The 27,505-nt window shown below is 41.9% G+C and overlaps 1 protein-coding gene across 3 annotated transcripts in view; it reads right to left on the bottom strand.

Moving 5' to 3' along the window:
- The window catches only part of LOC139530509 (CAP-Gly domain-containing linker protein 4), an 88,662-nt gene extending 65,538 nt beyond the window's left edge, over positions 1-23,124 (bottom strand). For 2 of the 3 annotated variants that reach the window (XM_071326998.1, XM_071327000.1), the window contains exons 1-6: positions 22,517-22,628; positions 10,838-10,990; positions 5,656-5,795; positions 4,572-4,665; positions 2,243-2,404; positions 889-1,007 (exon numbers count right to left, since the gene is read on the bottom strand). In XM_071326998.1, the coding sequence (XP_071183099.1) occupies positions 889-1,007; positions 2,243-2,404; positions 4,572-4,665; positions 5,656-5,795; positions 10,838-10,976 (654 nt within the window). In that variant the 5' untranslated portion in view covers positions 10,977-10,990; positions 22,517-22,628. Of the gene's footprint in view, positions 1-888; positions 1,008-2,242; positions 2,405-4,571; positions 4,666-5,655; positions 5,796-10,837; positions 10,991-22,516; positions 22,629-22,988 lie in introns of those variants that run through there. The other variant, XM_071326999.1, reaches the window with a different exon arrangement.
- Between the last annotated feature and the right edge of the window lie 4,381 nt (positions 23,125-27,505).

The raw sequence follows: 27,505 nt of genomic DNA, 5'->3' as shown, positions 1-27,505 counted from the left end.
CGCACCTGAGAACCAACCAAAATGTTTAAGGAACATTTCTCGATAGCTAAAGACTGAGCCACAGAGACTCTTTACTTGTCCCCCCTCTGGGCCTTACACGCTTAAACAGGAGTCACAGGTTGTTCGAGACACAGCGGGCTTTTTAACAGGGGTAAATAATATCAATAATAAAAATGCATCTGGTGTTGCGTTCCTCTCCACTCGCACCGAGGGGGTGTAAAATGTGTTTAGGAGATAAATTAGTGCTGTTAATTTGCAGGAAAAACCTGCGGGAGAGAACTGAATGAGAGAGTTGGGGAGGGTAAAGCGAAGAAGCGCGAGTCGGGCACAGGAGGGACATCTTCAGTGGCGAAGAAACACATCTGCTCGACGGGGTCTTTGTGTCACAAGGATTGCACATTCCTGAGGGGTATAATTTCGAGAGAGCGGGGAATGAGTGGAAAGAAGGTGTGACGGTATGTGTGAGGTGTGTATATTAATTTACTATGACTATGCATGAGTGAAATGGAGAACATCCATGTGTAGAAATGCAGACTTTTTATATGAATGATTATGTGTGAGTGTGTAATTAAATAGAACCCACTCCTATAAATCAAGCCAGCACTGCATTTATGGTAAAATGGTAGTAAAGTGGTCTTGAGTTGTGTTTTACATTAGTCAAATGTGAGGAGAGACAGCTGAACAGCCTCTAAAAGCTGGTTAGGTAGGTGGTACCAGGTAGCTACCAACTGAGTTGAATTATGTTACAGGAAGTAAAAAAGGTACCCATTGACACCACATTTCCCAGGCAAATTAACAGCACAGAGCGATTTAGGTTCTCTGTTGAAAGTGTCTGGGAAATCAGCCCTAAGTGTTTATCCAAGGGGGAGGGCAATTTGGGGAACATACCCTGAAGGTGGGGTTAGCTCCCAGTTCTAGCAGACACTTGACTGCAGAGGAGCACAGGTTGGAGGCGGCAATGTGCAGGGCCGTGCCGAAGTCAAAGTCACTGCAGGTGGTGTCTACCTCTGAAACAAGTTCATAGATCCAATCAAATTAGATTAAATAACACTTCATTGTCTGCTTTTGCAGAAATGTGCTGTATATCTCAATGCTTCATCATGACAAGACAAACAGTTTAAGGAGAGAGGTGTGACATGCTGAAAGTCAGCAAATTGTATTTAGTTATTCTTTATTTGAACAGGCAACCGTAAGTATAGTCTATTTACTGTTTGTGTCTGTTTATTCAGTATATTTGATTATTTTTTTGTTGAGTTGCACACTCTAGGAGCTCAGTGTTTGTCATTATACCTGGACGAACACAGTCTGTCGAAACATTGCTTATAAAATGATTGCATTTGAGCTCCTAGAGTGTGCAGCTCTCCTTTTCTTTTTCCATGTGTTCTACTCCCCTAGCCAGCACCTCGCCTAAACAGGTGTGCGTTTTTTTTTTGCCTACAGATTATTCAGCATATTTGCCTACACAAGTACTCCCTTTGCACATACTGTATGAGTGTACTATTCTGAAAACTGGAAGCTTGAATCCTTATTTTTTTTTTTTTTTTATCCCCTTTTCTCCCCAATTTTCGTGGTATCCAATCGCTAGTAATTACTATCTTGTCTCATCGCTACAACTCCCGTACGGGCTCGGGAGAGACGAAGGTCGAAAGTCATGCGTCCTCCGAAGCACAACCCAACCAAGCCGCACTGCTTCTTAACACAGCGCGCCTCCAACCCGGAAGCCAGCCGCACCAATGTGTCGGAGGAAACACCGTGCACCCGCCCCCCTCAGTTAGCGCGCACTGCGCCCGGCCCGCCACAGGAGTCGCTGGAGCGCGATGAGACAAGGATATCCCTACCGGCCAAACCCTCCCTAACCCGGACGACGCTAAGTCAATTGTGCGTCGCCCCACGGACCTCCCGGTCGCGGCCGGCTGCGACAGAGCCTGGGCGCGAACCCAGACTCTGGTGGCGCAGCATAGCACTGCGATGCAGTGCTCTAGACCACTGCGCCACCCGGGAGGCGGAATCCTTATTTTTTGAGATCATGCGAGTGTGGTTGCAGGGGACAAAGTATCAAATGACAGTGTTGGTAGCAAGTTTCTCTCCCTTCGTAGCATTCTCTCCAGTTATCTGTTCCACAGTTTATCTAACCTGACCACAGTGTCTTTCCTCTTATTTTTGTCTCCCCTCTCTTATTCCCTATCCCCCCCCACCACCTGCTCCTCCTCCCCCCTCTCTCCCCCGTCTCCACTTTCCTCACCCCCGGGCTGGGAGGCGTGCAGAACCACCCGGATGAGCTGGGGCACATCGAAGTAGGCGGCGTAGTGCAGGGCACTCATGTTGGTCCACCGCGACCGCAGACCAGGCTCTGCCCCCAGGGACAGGAGTTGCTGGGCGAAGCTGGCCGCAATGTCTGCGTCACCTAAGGGGACAGACAGGCGGTCAATGGCTGCCAGAACACTACAGTACACAATGTCAGGGCAGACTAAGCCTTTCAAACAATATTTCTCACAGAGAGACAGACAGATGGTTAATGGCTGCCAGAACACTACAGTACACAATGTCAGGGCAGACTTTAAGCCTTTCAAACAATATTTCTCACAGACAGAGACAGACAGACAGACAGACAGACAGATGGTCAACGGCTGCCAGAACACTACAGTACAGTCCCCTCAAAATTGGGAAATATCACGTTTGGTTAAAACTGAAAAAAGAACTTGTACTGACAGAAAAATATGTGTTCCTTTGCGCAACATATATCCCCCCCTCAGAATCCCCATATTACTCAGAGGAGATCTTCCCCACCCTTGAGGAAGAGACGTGCAATTTCCAGGCCCAGGGAAATGTGCTCATCTGTGGGGACACAAATGCGCGCACAGGAACACTACCTGATCTAACGAGCACACGAGGGGACAGCTTTATTACAGGCCATTCTGTTTCTAACTGTCTTAATCTCCCCCATTGAAACAACAGTGACAGCACCGTCAACAAAAACGGAAGGGATCTGTTGCAGCTACAAAATAGCGATACAAAATGGTGACATCTGGACAACCCATTTTAAAACACTCTACAACACCGTTCAAATTGACACAAACGCAGAACAACGCCAAATTCATGAGAAGTTGAATGGATTAGAAAAAGCTATAACGGACAATCAAAATCCATTGGACTCCCCAATTACTGACCAGGAGCTCTATAAGAAACTTCAGGCTCTCAAATTTAAAAAAGCATGCAGACCTGATGGCATCCTAAATGAGATGTGCAAACTTACTAGTGCAAATTTTCAATTGGCTATATTAAAACAGTTTAATTTGATCCTGAGTGTATGTTATTTCCCTGACTTCTGGAATCAAGGACTCATAACCCCAATCTTTAAGAACGGAGACAAATTTGACCCTAACAATTACAGAGGCATTTGTGTGAACAGTAACCTGGGGAAGGTTTTCTGTAGTATTATAAGAGTTGAAAACTTCCTTAATAAGCACAATGTCTTGAGTAAAAGCCAATTTGAATGTATACCAAAACATCGCACAACTGATCATATTTACACCCTGATAGATAAACATGTCCACCAAAATATACGCTTGCTTTATCGACTTCCAAAAAGCATTTGATTCTATTTGGCATACAGGACTGTTCTACAAAGTTATTGAAAGTGGTATAGGGGGTAAAACATATGACATAATTAAATCAATGTATACTGGCAATACGTGCAGCATTAAAATTGGCAAGAAAATAACAGAATTCTTTAACCAGGGGTGGGGCCTTCATCAGTTGCAATCTGAGCCCTGCACTCTTCAATACTTACATCAACAAATTGGCCACTATTCTAGAAAAATCCTCAGCCCCTGGTGTTAGTCTCCACAATTCAGAAGTTAAATGCCTATTCTTCGCAGATGACCTATGCCTGCTGTCACCCACAGCACATGGCCTACAGCAGAGCCTAGACCTGCTAGAGCAGTACCCTTATTCAAGGTTTCAAAGACCTATCTGATGAGAGTAGGCTACCCGTCCTGTTGGGGAGGACGCAGAGAGCTGTGGGTTGGCAGCACACTACATTGCTGCCTGCCATAAGTTGAGGGACAGTGTCTGACAGACCAATCAACCTGCACATGTACTCTACTGTATGCTTATTGTTATTGTTGAATCTATGGTTATTTTGACACCTGGTTATTGTTGTTACTGTTGATCCGTTGACAATTTTGATTCTCATTTTTAATATTGTAAATATCCAAAATAAGCTTTGGCAATATGTACATTGTTACATCATGCCAATAAAGCAAAATTAATTGAATTGACAGAGAGAGAGACAGACAGACAGTCAATGGTTGCCAGAACACTATAGTACACAATGTCAGGGCAGACTTTAAGCCTTCAAACAATATTTCTCACAGACAGAGAGAGAGAGAGAGACAGACAGTCAATGGCTGCCAGAACCCTACAGTACACAATGTCAGGGCAGACTTTAAGCCTTTCAAACAATATTTCTCATAGACAGAGAGACAGAGAGAGAGCGAGACAGACAGACAGACAGACAAGACACTCAATCACATGCATGCACACACATATATACACTACCCTCTACTCACCTATGCCGGGTGCCCCCGCCTTGCAGCAGTAGTGCAGGAGGCTCATGTCGGTCAAGCCATCTCGGTCATTCACACCACAGCCTCTCTTTAGGATCTAACAGTGGCGCAACGATAAGCATCACTGCTATGTCTAAATAGTCAGTTAGCTTATGTGGAACACAGATCTAATAATAGCCATGATAACCTAGAAATGTCTGAGACCAAGGGATTTTACAACACTGAACCGATATTAACTTCAGAAGCTGAAAACCCAAACAAAGATGGCTATCACTTTTGTTGTGGGAAGTCATTCTTTTTTTTTTTTGTTTTGCAGTGCTACGTTATGTTATCACTGAAGCAAGTTGTAAGCTTTGGAATTCATAGAGAAATGTCCACCTGCCTAAATGCTAAATTTCCCTAAGGACAGAGGCAGAGTTGTTCCCTTTCTCAGGGGGTCAATTATCCAGTTGCACACTATCTAGAGAAAGTCATTTTAAAAATGGGGGGGGGGGGGGGGAGAAGTCTGGCACAACACTGAGCACTAGGCCACGGGGAGGAGAGAGATTACGTTTGAGTTCAATTAAGATCAGAGCTCATTGTACTGTATAGTATGTTGCAGTATTTAAATAAATAACAATGTTTTCCACAGGTGATTAGCTACACTGAATAGTTATTTTATCATATACATTAACGTTTTTGTGTAAAATATGTCTGAGTGTGGCTGACTGATGCCGGATTCAAACTATAGACCCAAATCGAGCAAAGCCAAAACGAGACGTACTGGCTTGGCCTAGTTACGCACGGACAATGTGAAAAGAAAATATTGACGCCAGGACAGTATGGGTCAGCCCCATAGTGTGAATCAGGCATTAGTGTCATCATTGACAATGTCCTTTGTGTTGTCTCTTTGTCTACAACCCCAGGAGGTTGAACAAATGGGTTGTCTTAATGAACTAACCTGGAGAGATATTAAGTATATGTCCCAAATGTCACCCTATGCCCTTGATATAGTGCACTACTTCTGACCAGAGCCCTAAGGGCACTAAATAGGGAAGACGGTGACATTTGGGACACAGACTAGGTGTAATGGAGGAATAAGGGTCACCTCATTGCCGATCAGGCTGATATTCTTCTGGACCTGGGGCACCCACTGCCTGAGTACGGCGAACAGCTCCGGTACCGTGGTGCTGGACTCAAACAGCACCTCCCTGCACTGGGGCTCCTCGGGGTCAAAGAAGGAGAACTCTGGAGGAGGGAACGAGAGCAAAAACAGAAAGACACTTTTCATCATGTCACTTGCAATCAGACCTGGGGTGTATTCACTAGGAACCAAACTAAAGCAAATGGCCGAAACGGGGAGAGACTAACCCTGAACTTGTCTAAAAAGATATGCTCCGTTTTGTTATGGTTCGCAACTGTGTGCATTAATGAATACACCCTGGGTTCAAATAGTATTTCAAATATTTAATCTGGGCTTGATAGAGGATGTCTTGCAAAATGGAAGCAATAGAAATCGCAAAAATGCAAACCCCGCCCATCTACCACTCAAGACAAGGTACAACAAATGCTAAAAATATATTAACGATTTAGATTAATATTTAAACCCAGGTCTGCTTGCAATGAATACATGTATTGAGTATACTGTACGTGTGCATACAATAAGTGAAACCTACAACCAAGGCAATATGAAATGACACGAATAGAGCAGATGTGATTCCTTATTCTACATATCAATGCCAGGCAGCTTCGTACTACACAATATAGTTATATCTGAACATCCCACAACGTTGTGCTCTGGTGAACGTAGCCCCGGTGTTGCAAGCACCATGTGCTAACCAACTGTGACATCTGAATCACAGAAGAACCTGGGTGGATGAGAAAAGAGCCATTATGCCACCATCACTTACATGCACTTGTCTTTTCTTACTACCACTGACTGCGGCAAGTAAGGTTTTAATTGCAATGGCTTTGATATGTGGTTGTCTTATCAACCTTAGTTGAAAACACTGACAAAGTCACTCTAAATAAGAGCTTCCGTTAAGTTCTTTGGGAATGGGGGGCAGTATTGAGTAGCTTGGAGGAAATAGGTGCCCAGAGTAAACTGCCTGCTACTCAGGCCCAGAAGCTAGAATATGCATATAATTAGTAGATTTGGATAGAAAACTCTAAAGTTTCCAAAACTTTACGGCGAAAGCACACTTTGCGATTATGTTAGGTCAGCGCCTAGCCACAGAAAACCATACAACCATTTTCCAACCAGGGAGAGGTGTCACACAAGTCAGAAATAGCGTTAAAATGAATCACTTATCTTTGATGATCTTCATCTGATGGCACTCCCAGGTCTCTATGTTAGACAACAAAAGTTCATATTTTGTTCGCGCGTTTAGTCCAGTAATCCAAATGCACAAGGCGCGGGCACTAAGTCCAGGCGAAAAGTCAAAAGTTCCATTACAGTTCGTAGAAACATGTCAAACGATGTATATAATCAATCTTTAGGATGTTTTTATCATAAATCTTCAATAATGTTAAAACCGGACAATTCCTTTGTCTTTAGAAATTAAAGGGAACGGAGCTTGCGCTCGCGACTTAGCTAAAGGCTTTCAGCCAGACCCCTAGTTCAAACAGCTCTTATTTGCTCCCCTTTCATAGTAGAAGCCTGAAACAACGTTCTAAAGACTGTTGACATCTAGTGGAAGCCTGACCCCATTTACACTGTATATTGGATAGGCAATCACTTTAAAAAAACTACAAACCTCAGATTTCCCACTTCCTGGTTGGATTTTTCTCAGGTTTTTGCCTGCCATATGAGTTTTGTTATACTCAGAGACATCATTCAAAAAGTTTTAGAAACGTCAGAGTGTTTTCTATCCAAATATACTAATAATATGCATATATTAGCTTCTGGCCTGAGTAGCAGGCAGTTTACTCTGGGCACGCTTTTCATCCGGACGTGATAAATACTGCCCCATATCCCAAAGGCATAGTCAACTTAGTGTATGTAAACTTCTGACCCACTGGAATTGTGATACAGTGAATTATATCTGTCTGTAAACAATTGTTGGAAAAATTACTTGTGTCATGCACAAAGTAGATGTCCTAACCGACTTGCCAAAACCGACTTGCCAAAAAACTTGCCAAAACTATAGTTTGTTAACAAGAAATTTGTGGAGTGGTTGAAAAACTAGTTTTAATGACTCCAACATAAGTGAATGTAAACTTCCGACTTCAACTGATAATATATATATAGTGGCAGACCAGGGGGTTTGGTCCAGACGTTTTCACAGATCAGACATGGACAGAGTAGGATTAGCTCGGTTTCAAGGGTTCCTATTTAAATAATAAATCAAAAGAAAAGGATAGGTCTCCCCATGAGACCTTCTCCGGGATACAGTCTTCTGGGCTCCGGGTCTTGCTGTATCTTGTCGTGGATAAAAACTGAACTGCCTCCTTTTAGCTCGGGCACCGTCTCCAACTATACGGCAGTCACCTTTCTTCCCCCAGTCCCTCTCCTTGTGTGCTGCCCTTCTTGCAGCTTTATGGGACTCGTACAGCTGGTGAGTAATCAGCCCTTGATTACCCACCAACCACAATCAGCCCCAATTAGTCCTGGCCGGAGAGCCCGTCGAGACCTGTCACGTCCAGCAGAGGGAGCCATCGCCTCGACGAGTCTCCCCCTGGTGGTGATGCACCCCCTTTTTTACACATTGTTTTCTTCATATTTTCAAACAGTCCATTTATATTTTCCAATGGGGATATACATTTGGTTGAGGTTTTTTCTAAGTGACCCCCCAATTTTTAAAATATTTTTTTATATAGCCCTTCTTACATCAGCTGATATCTCAAAGTGCTGTACAGAAACCCAGCCTAAAACCCCAAACAGCAAGCAATGCAGGTGAAGATGCACGGTGGCTAGGAAAAACTCCCTAGAAAGGCCGAAACCTAGAGAGGAACCAGGCTATGAGGGGTGGCCAGTCCTCTTCTGGCTGTGCCGGGTGGAGATTATAACAGAACATGGCCAAGATGTTCAAATGTTCATAAATGACCAGCATGGTCAAATAATAATAATCACAGTAGTTGTCGAGGGTGCAGCAAGTCAGCACCTCGGGAGTAAATGTCAGTTGGCTTTTCATAGCCGATCATTAAGAGTATCTCTACCGCTCCTGCTGTCTCTAGAGAGTTGAAAACAGTATTGTATGCTTTGTAAAAAAGATAATCTTTGAGAACTATCACCAAAATAAAAACTAGACAGTCAGGGAGAATCTAAAATTAAAGAATTGGCATGGCATGGGGCCTCCATTGATTTTGTTACAATGTTTGAGTCACTCAGATAGCATAAGAACATGGCATAAGCCATGGCAAAATGTTTAGAATTACTGGAAATGTGTTTAAACTGCACATTTTCCCTCAGCCCCGTGGCAAAATGTGTAGAATTGCACATTTGTAAACTGTGTTGCTAAAGATGCTGGTTCAATACCCGTGCCGGCCTCGACTGGGAGACCCATGAGATGACTGTAGGTTTTTCTCCCTCTAGAAACAAAAATAATTCTAAATACCAAATCTTTATGCTTTCATTAATAAAATAATGATAAAAATACTCTTTCAAAATGCAGATGTTTATTTAGTTATGGATCCATAACGAATTACTATGGGAAAAAATATCACTGAATTACAGAAATATCCTCCAATTCTCTATATGTAATTATTGGCAGAGAGTCACGTCAGATTTTTCGATATACTGTAGGCCTACCGTAGACGACATGAGTCTCACTAGTGTTGAGTGAATGTGCTGTTAAAAGTGGTGTAGGTCTTATTTATTTAAAGAGCATATTGAAGTTAGAAGCAATAGGATTTTAACTATTTTAGCACCGTTTTGCGCTGGTCTGAGACAAGCATGGGGACTTTTATCTTCACTGAATCTACATTTGCGTATTGGTTGGACTACAAGTCAGTTAAGAACAAATTCTTATTTACAAGGACAGCCTACTCCTTCCTCCCCATCGGGGAATTGAACCCCGGTCTCCCGTGTGCCCTGCCCACATGACACAGAGATTCTTTAGCAAAATAGCCTAGTACTGTACTCCCGACCGTCACGCTGTACAGTGCCATATTTTCCATTCTATCCAAAAGGAAACCCAGAGGGTTTTTCGTTTTTCTTGGAATAGAAACACCATAATATTAATCACGTTAATTAAGCAAGTAATAGTCAAGTTTGGACACACCTACTCATTCCAGGGGTTTTCCCTTTGTTTTTACTATGTTCTACATTGCAGAATAATAGCGAAGACATCACAACAATGAAATAACACATATGGAATCAGTTAAGAACAAATTCTTATTTTCAAGGACAGCCTACTCCTTCCTCACCATCGGGGAACTGAACCCCGGTCTCCAGTGTGCCCGCATTCTCTAGTACAGTCATTATGGAAGGCAATCAAATGCTTCTCAAAGATGCCCTCTGGTGGTCAAACTAGCACTAATGGTACCAGCGGTTCACACTTAAATAACGTGCCATAGAATTCAGTGTACACAGTACCTTTTAAAAGGAGAAACCACTGTATGAAGTTGAGTTATTGTAAAAAATAAAATATATATTTTTTGGGAGGCAATAGTTCCATGATTTTCATTGTCGGACACGGACAAATGGTATACCATACAACTCACAAGGCCCAGACGCTTATTTTGGTACAACCTGTGTCCATATCAGACAAACACGCATATGTATTGAAAATGTTCTTTGATTTTGCCTTTTAAGAAGTCTGGAGAGCCGTAGAGACAAAATACATATTTTGGATTGCCCCGGTCGAGACTCATTCAATGGTTCCTTGCAGTTCACTCTACCTCACACAGAAGTTTGTCTATAGCTGTTGACATCACATGAGCCTCTCTGAGCCAATGAAAATTTACAAAAGCACACTTATGAAACGAGGTGGTGTAGTACCACTTATGTCACCTGGATGACAGTATAATACACACCATTGAAATCACCACAGCGAGCTGAATCCAGCCATTTTTCAGATATACAGTATATGTCAGACTTATAGTTTTTGTTTTAATGGATCCATTCGGATTTGTCAGCTCAGTAGGTTAAGGATTATATTAACAATCAAAGGATGTATGTACTCTGTGTGTGTGTGTGTGTGTGTGTGTGTGTGTGACTGACATTTGTATGCCTCGAGTGTGTGCATGACATTTGTTTTACGTGTAGGCCTAATGAAATGTTTCAAACGCACTTTAATCTTTCAATACACTTAGATCTGAATTTCATGTGATATGTTGTGTTTCCTTACCGCAGTCAGTGGGCATGGGGGCCGAGGCCACCTGGTGGATGGTGGGGCGCGCTACACCACTGTGGGATAATGTGCTGTGACGGCCCAGGTCAGAGTCGCCCTCTGAAGACTCTGGCACCGGGACATCCTCTTTGGTCATCTCCCACCCAGGGCCTATAGACACACAAGAGCAGAGTAATAAATACGGGTAATGATAATCTACCAATCAATCAAAAGTTTTAGGCTACATCAGCAGTTATCACATGTGCTTTACAGTACAGATGACTTGTCAGACCAGAAGAAAAAACACCATTGGCCTACATGCTACATTGTGGCTGATTGTGATAAAAACCGATAGCCCCCTGAGCTAAAGCCCAGACATTAGCTCAGATCTTACCATCAGAATCCATCTAGCCTAGTACCATTTCATCATCATTGCTATCAAAGCAGAACATAAATGAGAAAATGGATGGCAACGGCATGCAAATAAAAAGGTTTGATTCTCTTAAACGTATGGCCTATCCACTCATATGCACAATGACTTTTCTAACAGGCATTCTAAAAGGTTTTAGAAGATCACTTGGTCCAAGTCCAACACCACTGCATGGATTTTGGGTCTTTAAAAAAAAATGACTTAGCAGAAATGTTCAACCACTACACATTCTGTGGTTGTTGTCTTGGATTAAAAACCATGTTAGAAAATGTGGTTGTTATAACTACAGGGTCCTTTCCAACTGACTCAAATAAAAAAAGAGCTACTGTGTACTATTATACCACAACTCCGGTTTTAACAGAATTAATTGCGGAAAATAGGGATATGTAAGCCCTGGTGTAGAGCAGACCCATTTAATAGTGCTGACTCCAACCAACAGCACATACAGTGAGCTCCAAAGGGATTGGGAGAGGGACACATTTTAGTTTTTAAAAGTATTAAAGTATTCAAACGTTTAGTATTTGGTCCCATATTCCTAGTGCGCAATGATTACATCCATCTTGTGAATCTTCAAACTTGTTGGATGCATTTGCTGTTTGTTTTGGTTGTGTTTCAGATGATTTTGTGCCCAATAGAAATGAACTGTGTAATGTATTGTGTGACTTCGGAGTCACTTTTATTGTAAATAAGAATAAAACATCAAATTTTATTTGTCACATACAACAGGTTTCACCTTAGAGTGAAATTCTTACTTACAAGCCCTTAACCAACAATGCAGTTAAGAAATAAGGATATATTTACTTCATAAACTAAAGTAAATCATAAATAAAGAGCAACAATGAAATAACAATAAGGAGGCTATATACAGGGGTAACCGGTACCGAGGCAATAAGCGGGGGTAGAGGTTAGACGAGCTAATATGCACATGTAGGTAGAAGTAAAGCTACTATGCATAGATAAACAGCGAGTAGCTGTTAATCCATGTTCTTAGAATAATGAGGATGCTTGATTCATGAATTACAGATAGTACTGAATGAATGGGGAATAATGACATGTGAGAAAGTTAGCATACCCCCAAGACATGCTAACCTCTCACCATTACAATAACAGGGGAGGTTAGCATGTCTTGGGGGTATGATATTTGTGCTTCTGTAATTTTCTTACTCATCATGACTCATTTCAGGACTATTTTACATGGTCACTTTACAAATTAACTTGATTAACCTGTACCCAGCACATTGACTCGGTACAACTACCCCCTGTACATAGCCTCGTTATTCTTATGTACATGTATTGTGTTACTTTTTGATTGATTTGTTTTGTTTTACTTTAGGTTTATTTAGTAAATATTTATTAACTCTATTTCTTGAACTGCATTGTTGGTTAAGGGCTTCTAAGTAAGCATTTCACGGTAAGGTCCACAACTATTGTCTTCGGCGGATGTGACAAATAACATTTGATTTGACTATCCGTAATCATTGTAGCATCCACATTGTAAATGGACAATGCACCAATCCTCTCCAACCTGGCATGGTATAATTTGATATAGAATCTTTTCTTAATTTCAAATCAAATATACATTTATTTGTCACGTGCGCCAAATACAACAGGTTACAATGAAATGCTTACTTACAAGCCGTAACCAACAGTGAAATTTAAGTTTAAAAAAAATAAAAAAAATAATAGGTTTTAGGTAAACAATAGATAATAGATAAGAAAGAATGGAAATAGTCCGGTAGCAAACTGCCTGGTGTAGAGGTCTTGGATGGCAGGCAGCTTAGCCCCCGTGATGTACTGGGCCGTACGCACTACCCTCTGTAGTGCCTTGCGGTCGGAGGCTGAGCAGTTCCAGTACCAGGCAGTGATGCAACCAGTCAGGACGCTCTCGATGTTGCAGCTGTAGAAACTTTCGAGGATCTGAGGACCCATGCCAACTCTTTTCAGCCTCCTGAGTGGGAATAGGTTTGTCGTTCCCTCTTCACAACTGTCTTGTGTTTGGACAATTCTAATTTGTTGTTGATGTGGACACCAAAGAACTTGAAGCTCTCAACCTGCTCCACTAGAGCCCCATCGATGAGAATAGGTCGTGCTCGGTCCTTCTTCTCCTGCAGTCTACAATCATCTCCTTTGTCTTGATTACGTTGAGAGATAGGTTGTTATTCTGGCACCACCCAGCCAGGTCTCTGACCTCCTCCCTATAAGCTGTCTCGTCGTTGTCGGTGATCAGGCCTACCACTGTTGTGTCGTCTGCAAACTTAATGATGGTGTTGGAGTCGTGCCTGGCCATGCAGTCGTGGGTGAACAGGGAGTACAGGAGGGGACTGAGCACGCACCCCTGAGGGGCTCTAGTGTTGAGGATCAGCGTGGCAGATGTGTTGCTACCTACGCTCACCACCTGGGGGCAGCCCGTCAGGAAGTCCAGGATCCAGTTGCAGAGGGAGGTGTTTAGTCCCAGGATCCTTAGCTTAGTGAAGTGATGAGGGCACTATGGTGTTGAACGCTGAGCTGTAGTCAATAAATAGCATTCTCACATAGGTGTTCCTTTTGTCCGGGTGGGAAAAGGCAGTGTGGAGTGCAATAGAGACTGCATCATCTGTGGATCTGTTTGAGCGGGATGCAAATTGGAGTGGGTCTAGGGTTTCTGGGATAATGGTTTTAATGTGAGCCATTACCAGCCTTTCAAAGCACTTCATGGCTACGGACGTGGCTACCTGCCAGTTGGCTACATGGCTACCTGCCAGTTGGTCAGCACATGCCCGGAGCACACGTCCTGGTAATCCATCTGGCCCAGCGGCTTGTGAATGTTGACTTGTTTAAAGGTCTTACTCACGTGGGCTATGTGAGTAAGCCCGAACAGCTGATGCTCGTTGCTTGTCTCGAAGCACGCATAGAAGTGATTTAGCTCATCTGGTAGGCTTGTGTAACTGGGCAGCTCGCAGCTGTGCTTCCCTTCATAGTATGTAATAGTTTACAGGCCCTGCCACATCCGACGAGCGTCGGATTCGATCTTAGTCCTGTATTGGCGCTTTGTCTGTTTGATGGTTAGTCAGAGGGCATAGCAGGATTTCTTATAAGCTTCCGGGTTACAGTCCCGCACCCTGAAAGCGGCAGCTCTACCCTTTAGCTCAGTGCGAATGTTGCCTGTTATCCATTACTTCTGGTTGGGGTATGTACGTACAGTCACCGTGGGAATGATGTACTTACTGATAAAGCCAGTGACTGATGTGGTGTACTCCTCAATGCCATCGGAAGAATCCCGGAACATATTCCAGTCTGTGCTACCAAAACAGTTTATAACGTGCTTCATCTGACCACTTTTTTTATAGACCGAGTCACTGGTTCTTCCTGTTTTAATTTTTGCTTGTAAGCAGGAATCAGCAGGATAGAATTATGGTCAGATTTGCCAGATGAAGGGTGAGCTTTTGTTTTCCCTCTGGTTGCGCATTTAACATGCTGATTGAAATGAGGTAAAACTGAATTAAGTTTCCCTGCATTAAAGCTATTTGACAAAGAAGGAGAGTGATGGCGTGCTGCATCAGATGACCTGGCCTCCACAATCACCCAACCTCAACCCAAATGAGATGGTTTGGGATGAGTTGGACAGCAGAGCGAAGGAAAAGCAGCCAATAAGTGCTCAGCATTTGGGAACTCCTGCAAAACATTCCAGGTGAAGCTGGTTGAGAGAATGCCAAGTGTGTGCAAGGCAAAGGGTGGCAATTTGAGGAATTTAAATTATAAAATATTATTTTGATTTGTTTAACACTTTTTTGGTTACTACATGATTCCCTGTGTTATTTCAAAGAGTTGATGTCTTCTATTACTCAACAATGTAGAAAATAGTAAAAACAAAGGTTAAAACCCTGGAATGAGGTGTAGGTGTGTCCAAACTTTTGACTATTACTTGCTTAATTAACGTGATTAATATTATGGTGTTTCTATTCCATGAGTAGGTGTTCAATCACCTCGACATCATCGCTTTTAAAAGTGCAAGGACGTCCGAATCCATATCACTTTCCACAGTGAAAAGTCGTAGGGCGCTGTCATTTTTAGTCAAATGACAGCATACCCCGTTTCCGGGTAATGGTTGATTCCAACAGCCACGTGAATATGACAACAGGTTGTTAGCAAGTTCATTTTGCGATTTTGACAAAGATATTATTGTGAGTAAAACAAGGCTGTTTGCGGCCGCTATAGTAATGTAAAGACAGGCCGTTGACGGCCGCTATGGGTTCTAAAGGGTTAACCTCTCTGGCGCAGGCGTTCCGCTAGCGACCCACCTCGACAACTTCCGGTGAAATTGCAGAGCGCCAAATTCAAAATACAGAAATAGTCATAATAAACATTCATAAAAAATACAAGTGTTATACATCGGCTTAAAGATTAAATTCTTGTTAATCCTGCCGCTTTGTCAGAGTTCAAAAAGGCTTTAATGGCGAAAGCATACCATGCAATTATCTGAGGACTGCGCCCCGCTTACAAATGCATACAAACATTTTACAACCAAGTAAAGGAATTACAAGTCAGAAATAGCGATACAATTAATCACTTACCTTTGAAGATCTTCATATGGTTGCAGTCACAAGAGTCCCAGCTACACAATAAATGTTTGTTTTGTTCGATAAAGTCCCTCAGTTTTGTTGGCGCGTTTTGTTCAGTAATCCACTGGCTCAAAGGCGGTCAAAACATGCCGACGAATACATCCTAATAGTACCGGTAAAGTTCGTCAAAACATGGCAAACGATGTTTATAATTAATCCTCAGGTTGTCAATTGTCTAAATAATCGATAATATTTCAACCGGACAATAGCGTATTCAATAGAAAGGAAAAACAACGAAGGGCGCGCAAACCAGCACTGTATGATTCTACAGTCCACTGACAGAAAGGTCTCATTCTTCTTAATTTTTCAGAAAACAAGCCTGAAACAATGTCTAAAGACTGTTGACATCTAGTGGAAGCCATAGGAATGGCAATCTGGGTCCTAACCCATTAGATACTCTATAGGCATTCAATTGAAAACTACCCACATCAAAGAAATCCTACTTCCTGGATAGATTTTTCTCAGGTTTCCGCCTGCCATATCAGTTCTGTTATACTCACAGACATTATTTTAACAGTTTTGGAAACTTTAGAGTGTTTTCTATCAAAATCTACCATATATGCATATCCTAGCTTCTGGGCCTGAGTAACAGGCAGTTTACTTTGGGCACGCTTCTCATCCAGATGTCGATATACTGCCCCCAAGCCATAAGAAGTTTTAAGCCACTGGGCCCCTGAGCTGAATGTGAAATGGGGCTTTACACCTTTATGTAATATGTTGGCTAAGTAGGCTACGCTTAGGCTACTCCAATGGAGAACGTGCATAAAGATGGCAGAATTCAGATATGATGTCATTGTTTTAGCACTGTCCACTGAGTTTGTAACCAAATAAATCAGCACAATCTACCCTTTTTTCAGTTTTTCAAATTGCCAGCCTCTTGAAGCAAAAATGTTGAACATGTTTGCTGTGCTAATGACCATATAAAAAGAACAAAATTGTAACGAAGAGCAATGTACAATACACTGAACTTAGCAAAACAAGGAATTTGTTTTAAGTGCACGGGGGGCCGTCATCTTTATGCACCTCCTCTATTATTCCAACCTTTTTTGGCAGTCAGTGTGGATGATGTTGGTCAACAATAATTGTTTCCAAAAAAGGCTCAAACGTAAGCCTGAACCTGAATAATGTCTCTAGTAAATAACTTTGTGGACATTGACTTGTACTTGTTTCATGGATTGTGCAGTGTGTGTTCATGTTAACAAGCAAATCCACATGAATGTCTGTTTGAAAAATCCACTTATGAATTTGCATGCTCGTAATATGTTTCCTAATCTTTGGCCCCAGTAGCCGAGGGCTGTAGCAGTCTCAGTCTGTGAAATGAGCACTAAATGTAATTGCAAGCGAAAGCTATCTCCTAGGCCTAATGGATAGCTTCAACAGTGCAGTAGAATGTCATGCAAATTAACAAGGAATCAAGAAATTACAGAAGAGTCCAATTAACAATCCAGGGCCTTCAGAAAGTATTTACACCCCTTGACTTTTTCCACATTTTGTTGTTACAGCCTGAATTTAAATATGTATTAAATTGAGCTAATACCCCATAATGTCAAAGTAGAATTGTGTTTTTCAAAATGTTTACAATTAATAAAAAATGAAAAGCTGAAATGTCTTGAGTCAATAAGTATTCAACCCATTTGTTAAGTTAATGCAAGCCTAAATAAGCTCAGGAGTTACATATGTGCTAATCAAGTCATATAAGATGCATAGACTCACTATGTTGGTTTGCAATAATAGTATTTAAACATGTTTTTATTTTGTTTATGACTATCTCATCTCTGTACCCCACACATACGATTATCTGTAAGGTTCCTCAGTCAAGCAGTGGATTTTAAACACAGATTCAACCACAAAGACCAGTGAGGTTTTCCAATGCCTCTCAAAGAAGGGCACCTATTGGTAGATGGGTAAAAATATAAAAGCAGACATCTGTTGTGGATATTCTTACACAGGGACACTCAGTCAATATCTTATTATCCTAATATCCAAATTTCAACCTCTTATTATCTCAAATGTAAATCTCATGCTTAATATGTCATATCAGACAACTTTTACATTCACCTCGTGCTATTACTTATGACTAGTGGTACCCTCCTACATCTTTGTTAATTTTTATAGAAATCAATTATACAACTAATTTAAATTGACTTACTGAAATCAGTTGCCATCCCTCAATTGTTCACGGATAATGTGTTTCCTGGGCAGCTCGCTCTAAGTGTTTGGTCTGGGCGGGTCCTCGTCCTCTTTTGGTCAGACAGGAATTGCCCTCGCCACCGGTTACCGGTTTTCCTCACAGACCCACATTGGAAAGCTCCACAGGCAGAATCAATCATCCTGTTCGTGATTCCAAATTGTCATGGAAATTCTTACACAGGGACACTCAAAGTCCATCTTAAATTAATAATTGTTTGTTATCAGCGCGCTGAAGAGGTTCCAACCAACTCAATGCACCAAGTACACATGTCGATCAGGAGTTCCAATGGGGCAGTCCCGTTTTAGTTCTCTTATGTACTTACACAGAAAGTAATATTTGCATGATTTAGCTTATTCATTATTTGTTTGCTATTATTCATGTGACTGACCAATACTGGTTCATGCATGTGGCAGACCAATACCTCACAAGGCTTCTTCTCTCCAAGCTGAGACCTTGAAACTGAGATATCATTCTCAAAACAAGGGTTTGGGCATACTGCCAAATTGCAGATACTACAGTGAGGATTTCTTCCAGGTGTTCAATCAGTCACTTGCATGAACACAAATGGGTTATTAGAAAAGCATAAACATTTCCATCACACACCCCTTTTGAGCAAGATCAAGTTATTTATTAGACTTGGGATGGTGTATCAATACACTCAGTCGCTACAAAGATACAGGCGTCCTTCCTAACTCAGTTGCCGGAGAGGAAGGAAACCCCTCAGGGATTTCACCATGAGCCCAATGGTGACTTTAAGAGGTCTTTGTTGTATTGTTTCAGGTAGAATCTACTTAAAAGCTATAAAAGGCTACATATCAACACACACACGAGTTTAACTCAATTACTCTCCTAGTATAGGTTCTTTATTGGTGCCAATGGAAATGCCTACAGCAGCCAGGTGGCTGCTGTAGGCACCTGGGTAACCACACATCCTGCCTAGCCCTACTGAGAGAGAAAGGGAGACCTTTTCCCACTGCCACCGGTCCTCTTTGATGCCAGGCAAATAAAGACACACACACACACAACCACACACTAGTCTCAGAAAGACCTAGGTAGGATCATTGTTACTGAGGGAGGCCACCACTCCGCCTAGGGAGACAGACTACACACAGAAACACTCATGGGCTAGGTCAAAACCAACAAAAGAGCGGTCACACACACACACAAAACTGGGATTCCCGGCTTTTGGCCGATAGAAAAAATATATAAATTGATAAAACTGTTGCCCCAAAAAATGACAGAGAGAAAAAAAATCCCATTTCAAAATATTGCTTTTTATTCATTGATGGAAATACATTTGACCATTATGATTTGCATAATAAAGTGGAATAAAATTGGTTTGTGTGTATTTTTGTTAGGCTACATGAAGAATAGCTAACACAACTAATCACACACGCACAGCATACAGAGTCTTTTGAGCTGGATTTCTCCTGCAGCTCCTCAGCTGGTTGCAGTGGGAGTAAATCATGTGCTTTTATAAGCCCATTCATGGACAAACAATTCTAAATGCAGTCCCATGTTAAAAAAACATTTTTGGTGCACACTTAAAAAAGAGCTAGGCCTACTATTTTTTTTCTCAACTGGTAACCTAATTGAAGTGCGCCTCCCATTCACAAGTCAAGTGCAGGCAACAGGCTATCGGAGCGTCACCACTACTTTACAATGTGAGCTGGAGGCAGTATGCATTTTGAAAACACAGCCCTACTTAATTGTTTGAAACCTGACTGTTTTACTTCGTATTATGAGGCACGTCTTACCTTGCTTCAAAGTAGCCTATAGGCAAATCCCACCATTTAAATGTGGAGGCAATTATTGTATAAAGACTTCAAAGGCGGAGCGTGAGTTTCAAGTTTGGGGAAGCTTACAATTTATCATACCATTTCTACCGATCTGCATGCCAGTTATGATTTGTTTCTCAAAATCACGTGGTTAATCATAAACATCTGAAGTAAAATGATAAAAATCTAAAAGTGAAATTAAACTATGGTGAGAGCACCAGCCTCTGCCATATGGACACAATGACACACTGTGATCCATTGGCAGCTAAAGAAATGAGCGCATGGAACTCATAGCCTATAGGCCAATGCAGCAGTAGACCGATAACTTCCATCTTCAAATAAGTCAAAATACATAAAGCAGACAAATAAAAACTGTAAAAAATATAAGGAAAATTCAGGTTCTTTCAATTGCATCTCTCTCTACTCAGCCTGTCCGCCTCCCTTTCTACGTCTTGACTTGAGCTACTCTTTTCCCTATTACATTTGTTTAGTACCGATGATATATCTCATGGGGAACTAATAAAAAATAAACAAAGGGAACACAATTCACACAATGAAAACAATGAATGCGAAAGAATTGGCATGTTCTTTTATCATATTACTAGAGTGCTAGCCTCTCTACACTTGCTTCCTGTTAAGGCTAGGGCTGATTTCAAGGTTTTACTGCAAACCTACAAAGTATTACATGGGCTTGCTCCTACTTATCTTTCTGATTTGGTCCTACAGTACATATCTACACGTACGCTACAGTCACAAGACGCAGGTCTCCTTATTGTCCCTAGAATTTCTAAGCAAACAGCTGGAGGCAGGGCTTTCTCCTATAGAGCTCCATTTTCATGGAACGGTCTGCCTATCCATGTGAGAGACGCAGACTCTGTCTCGACCTTTAAGTCTTTATTGAAGACTCGTCTCTTCAGTAGGTCCTATGATTGAGTGTAGTCTGGCCCAGGGGTGTGAAGGTGAACGGAAAGGTACTGGAGCAACGAACCGCCCTTGCTGTCTCTGCCTCTAACCCTATTACGGGGGCTGAGTCACTGGCTTACTGGGTGGCAGGTATCCTAGTGGTTAGAGCGTTGGACTAGTAACTGAAAGGTTGCTAGATTGAATCCCCGAGCTGACAAGGTAAAAATCTGAACAAGGCAGTTAGCCCACTGTTCCCCGGTAGGCTGTCATTGTAAATAAGAATTTGTTCTTAACTGACTTGCCTAGTTAAATAAATACTGGTGCTCTTCCATGCCGTCCCTAAGAGGGGTGTCACTTGAGTGGGTTGAGTCACTGACGTGATCTTCCTGTCCGGGTTGGCGCCCCCCTCGGGTTTGTGCCGTTAAAGGGAGATCTTCGTGGGCTATATTCGGCCTTGTCCCAGGGTAGTAAGTTGGTGGTTTGAAAAGATCCCTCTAGTGGTGGGGACTGTGCTTTGGCAAAGTGGGTGGGGTTATATCCTGCCTGGTTGGCCCTGTCCGGGGATATCGTCGGACGGGGCCACAGTGTCTCCCGACCCCTCCTGTCTCAGCCTCCAGTATTGATTTATGCAGTATTTATGCTTGGATCAGTCTGTTATATCTGGAGTATTAATCCATTCTTATCCGGTGTCCTGTGTGAATTAAGTATTCTCTCTCTCTCTCTACCACACCTGCTGTCTCCAACTCTGAATGCTTGGCTATGAAAAACCAACTGACATTTACTCCTGAGGTGCTGACCTGTTGCACCCTCTACAACCACTGTGATTATTATTATACCCTGCTGGTCATCTATGAACGTTTGAACATATTGGCCATGTACTGTTATAATCTCCACCTGGCACAGCCAGAAGAGGACACCCCTCAGAGCCTTGTTCCTCTCTAGGTTTCTTCCTAGGTTCCTGCCTTTCTAGGGAGTTTTTCCTAGCCACCATGCTTCTACATCTGCATTGCTTGCTGTTTGGGGTTTTCGGTTGAGTTTCTGTATAGCACTTTGAGACAATGGCTGATAAAAAGGGATTTATAAATCAATTTGATTGACAGCTGAGCCATTCTGGAGAGAGACTAGCCTATATTTTCACCAAACTCCCCTCCTTCTTGTGGCTGCAGTTAGCAATAGGGACTGCAAAGTGGGATAGCTTTTTGACTATTAACCAGGCCATCTATACAATTACCAAAAGCCCTGCATAGCCTATTTGGTTGTTTTGTCATTTCCCGCTAGCTAGCTAGCAGCAGCAAGAGACATGATCATCTTGTTAATTTACTATCACAAACCAGCACAAGGGATCCTGGTGAAGCGTGAGCTGTAAATATCATATGCATTTTATCAACTAGAAGTCTCAATAGTCAGATTCAACCCGGTCTAATCGAAAACAATATTTCGACTAGACCGGGTTGCTCGTCCATTTCATGCAGACAGGCTCTGCTTAAGTAGTTGACGCTAACTACACAAGTTACCCATTCACATACACTGCTGCTCATTTTCCCAGATACTAGCTACGGCGTCATTCACGAGTAAATGATGATGCTTACTCAAAATATTAAAATGGATGACAATGATATGAAAAGGTAACGTTAACTTACGCTCAGCTAGCTAGCTACACACCTGCATGAATGGCCACAGCTGATCAGGCCAAGCTTGCTGCGCATAAAAACAACAACAAACCACAACCTCGTACCAATTTGCCACTCTAGCTATTGGTACAATGTCAAACACTTTAGAGAGAACGATTTACAGTACCTGGTCTTCCTATCTAAAAAGTAACCGGTGAGCAATCTGTCTCTGTGTTTGGTCCAGGATGCTCATGATGATGAAACAAAATTCCTCAACTCAATGTTAATGTTGACGTGTGTGTTGTGAGAAACAATAGTGGAATCTGAGATTCGGCTTCCAAATAAAAGTCCCCCATTGAAACGAATGCAAACCGATAAAAAAGTGGAATCAAGCCACAATTGTACTAGATAAGGCTAAAACAAGATTTTTTAAGCAATAAGGCATGAGAACCCAGGATTTATCGTGTGATAACTCCACCTCGGGCCTAACAACTGCTAGGAGAGTTATCGCATGATAATCCCCAGATTTGAGGATCTTAAACTGACATATGGAATTGTTTTAAGATTGACAGCTGAGCCATTCTGGAGAGAGACTAGCCTATATTTTCACCAAATACAACGGATCATGTATCTTTTATATTTATTTTAGTTTTTTTTACCCTGTTTTCTCCCTAATTTCGTGGTATCCAATTGGTAGTTAGTCTTGTCTCATTGCTGCAACTCCCGTACGCACTAGGGAGAGGCGAAGGTCGAGAGCAGTGCGCCCTCCGAAACCCAACCAAACCCAGCTTCTTGACACAATGCCCACTTAACCCGGATGCCAGCTGCACCAATGTGTCGGAGGAAACACCTGGCTACCGTGTCAGCATGCACTGCGCCTGGCCGCCACAGGAGTCGCTAGTGTGTGATGGGACAAGGACATCCCTGCCGGCCAAACCCTCCCCTAACCCGGACGACGCTGGGCCAATTATGCACCGCCCCATGGGTCTCCCGGTCGCGGCCGGCTGCGACAGAGCCTGGACTCGAACTCAGAATCTCTAGTGGCACACTGCGCCACTCAGGAGGCGATGGATCATGTATCTATTTGATTTTGAAATGTAGGACCCCTTTAGGTATAAAAAGATATATTAAAAAAATACCTGATGAAATATTGAATTTGGCCTTTACTACTATAGCCCATAGAAACGCACTGAAAAACACATTAATGTCAAAAAATGACAGTAAAAAAATAGATCATAAGGTATAAGTTTTTGAAGTGTCTGTCCTATATCTAGGAGATATAAGAAAGCTCAGGAAATATATTGTTTTTTCCCCCTTTTTTGGATAGGCACAAAACTACCTCCATACTTCCATAAATTGTTTAAACCGGTACAGTTTACCTTCAGAGGAGTTGTGTTCATGAGTCTCATTTTTCCATACAGTGGTCATATTAGTTTGTAGGCCAAACCGTTCGGACGTGACAGATGTTTTCGTGAGAAGGATGTCTCATGATCTGACAAACACCATGGTAGCTCGTCCACCTTCCACCGCAGATGCGGAAGGTTGCCATAGGCGGATTGAGACGTCTCTAGATTAAATTGACAGATTTTGATGGAGATTTTTTTGTTATGTTACTTAGATTGACGCAACGGTGCATCAATAGACTCTAAGGGGTTTTAATGAATGAATAGAATTCTACGTGTTTACGATTTCCATGGTAAATTATTAGTTTCACGTTCATTCTTTGGCTAGTTAGTCTAATGGCACGGGAGAGTTGGCATTTGTAAAATGATTCATTGTTGCACAGGTAGGTTTATACAACCCCCAACTGTTGCAAACCAAATGCGGCACTTCAACTGTGCGAAATCACCTCACTATTCAGCCTATTCTGCGTATTGGACATTCATATTGTAATGTACAGCTGATTTTAGGTCCATGAAATGGGGTATCAGCTTACTCAGTGACACTCGGAGAATAGAACTGTAAAGATGTTTCACAAATATTAGTGTTGTAGCTTTTATTGCGGGACTTTAACAGCGAGAAATAACATTAGATACTTTTCCCCGTTTGTATCAGTTTCAATTGAGACTTTTATTTTGAAGGCGAACCGCTGATTCCGCTATTGTTGTTCACATCATACGTATGTTCCAAAATGCGCACTTCCGTTTTGCGTTCTCCGGTTCTTTCAGGCTCCATGGAAGATGGTAAAGTCAGAATTTACAGCTACCCTGGGTCGTTGTACATTCAAGCCTAGCACTGGGCAGCATTATTTTCAGCGTCAAACCAATCAAACCGCAGAATGTTTTCCGAGCCGCTATCACATAAATTAGCAGAGCGCCAGGCTGACAGCACGCTGCGGACGTGCAGATTTCCTTCGCGTTCACTAACTCGTAACCAAAGAAAAAATACGATTTAGCTACCCGTGTGATGTGACACAACCCCGTCGTAGCAAACTTCAGTCAACTTGCTATTGAGACTGAATGTGTTTCGTGTATAATCCGTTTTTTACGCAAACCTCCAATCCAACCTGTTGCAAATGTAACATGAATAGCCCATAGTCAACAGAATATTGTCTTGTCCACTATTATTTTTAAAGAAAAACATTTGCATTGGTTATCAGTGTTTTGTGTATTCATTTGAGAATTCAATTCACTTTCTAGAAATAAACACATCAGAACTTCCCAGTTTATTCTCATTTAGCAGCCTGGAGTCCCTCTTCGTGGGCGCCTGTGGCACGGAACAAATTCTATGATCTGGGGGGGTGGAGCCTTTGGTTACTTCACCACAGGCCCTGTGGTAAAGTAGGCAAAGGTTCCACTTCTCAGTGATCACCTAGATGACTCGGTGATCCAGTCTTTGTGGCAAGGACTCAAAGAGAAACCTGCACATACAGAGAGTACCCCAAGACAAAACACAACACAAGTTTTAAAACCTAAAAAAAAATACCATTAAGTTTTTATGTCCTTATAACATTATACTGTTTTAACAAATGTATTCTGAAGTAATGGAAAGATGAAAGGGTGTATGGGTTAGTATCCACATCAATGACAACATAGGCTCAAGTCAAGTTTTTCAGTTGTCTATACTTGTGAAGTCCAGATACATTTCCATAGATGAGTTGTTAAACGGGTTATGTATTCCCCAGATTATTAATATCATCAATTTAAAAAATGACATGAATTTACCCTCTGTGCAAGTTCCACCCCTTTCTGTTCCAATTTGCTCTCTCAGACAAGGCTCACACCTCGGGAAGGCCTCCCTTCACAGGGAGTAGGGAGGTACAGGTTGTCAGGGTTAGTTTCGGTCCAGGGGGTAATGCAGGTAGCTGGTTTCTGTATGGGGTTAATGCAGTGGAACATTGCATTGTAATGTTATTTTGTTTTGCAGGCAGACGCCAGTACCAGTATGGCAGAATGCATCAAGAAGACGGTGTTGGACTAAACCCCAGTAAAAGGGGATAAAAAGGTTGAGGTCCATGTGATTAAAATAAGAAACTAACATCACACAATTCCTAAAAAAAAAACACCTGAAGGACCTAAACCAAAGGCTTTCTGGTAGTTTCCGAAACACGCCACACACAAAAGAAATGAAAAAGGGAAGCCTGAATGTGGTTAAATGCAAATTTGTTACAATCTTCTCATTTGGTTTGGCAAATTGTGGGGAAATCCCATGCACTCAAACAATTAACAAAACTACCAGAACAGTTATGGTCAGATGGCTTTTCATAAAGTAAAGAAATACTTTATGGTCACACACGTGTTTAGCAGATGTTATTGCGGGTGTAGCGAAATGCTTGTGCTTCTAGCTCCGACAGTGCAGTAATATCTAACAAGTAATATCTAACAGTTTCACAACATATACCCAAAATACACGTAAATCTAAGTAAGGAATGGATTAAGAATATATACAGTTGAAGTCAGAAGTTTACATACACTTAGGTTGGAGTCATTAAAACTCGTTTTTCAACCACTCCACAAATTTCTTGTTAACAAACTATAGTTTTGGCAAGTCGGTTAGGACATCTACTTTGTGCATGACACAAGTAATTTTTCCAACAATTGTTTACAGACAGATTATTTCACTTATAATTCACTGTACCACAATTCCAGTGGGTCAGAAATGTACATACACTAAGTTGACTGTGCCTTTTAAACAGCTTGGAAAATTCCAGAAAATTATGTCATGGCCTTAGAAGCTTCTGATAGGCAAATTGACATCATTTGAGTCAATTGGAGGTGTACCTGTGGATGTATTTCAAGGCCTACCTTCAAACTCAGTGCCTCTTTGCTTGACATCATGAGAAAATCAAAAGAAATCAGCCAAGACCTCAGGAAAAAAATTGTAGACATTGTGGGGAAAATTATGTATTCACCTTATTTGTTGGATATGTAACAATTATTTACTTAACGAACAGTAAGATATTTCTGTCCTGCTAATGCTGTGTTTTATGGTCTCCACTCTAGCACCCTGCAGCTAGTCTGGGTGTTGAGGACATGGCTTCTACTAGAGATAGCTTGAAGCTGACAATTGATTTGTGTCGGTGATAAAAACCTAAAAGATAGCATTCTATAGACAAGATGTGGTGTGTGTGACTCGAGATAGAGAGAGCCTGGAAGAGTTAATAACAATGCCTCATTGTCTCATCTTCCTGGCATCTGGGAAACTAAGTAAAAGATCATCCTGTGTAGAAAACCAAGGTGGCTTATGGGAAGTTTAGAAATGACTGACTAAGCAATCTTGGTATCAGCTAAATAAAAACTGTGCATCGTCTGTTAGACTCTGTCTAGACTGGTGGGCTGACGGTCTCATTATTGCAATAATTAATCGATATTAAATGAAGATGATTGTTTGAAGAAATTACCAAGACTAAGTCTCAACGATAACCAGCTGCCTCTGATTGGGAACCATATCAGGCCACCATAGACATACAAAAAACCCTAGACAATACAAAAACTAACGTACCCACCCTAGTCACACCCCGACCTAACCAAAATATAAAGAAAACAGAGATATCTCAGGTCAGGGCGTGACATGTACACTATTGGCTCTTAAGGTACGAACTGCAAAGGTACAGTTAAGTACCTAAAACTAAAAAGGTACAATGGACAGGGTACCACCACAGTGACATACTGTACGTTTGTACTCTTAAGTACAATTCTAAACCTTTTTATTGAGAGCGTATATGTCATTAGCAAAG

This window comes from Salvelinus alpinus, chromosome 9 (genome assembly GCF_045679555.1).
Source record: "Salvelinus alpinus chromosome 9, SLU_Salpinus.1, whole genome shotgun sequence".
Classification (NCBI taxonomy): domain Eukaryota; kingdom Metazoa; phylum Chordata; class Actinopteri; order Salmoniformes; family Salmonidae; genus Salvelinus; species Salvelinus alpinus.
The sequence above is the reverse complement of the archived record's forward strand: the minus strand, read 5'-3'. Positions and strand labels throughout refer to the sequence as shown.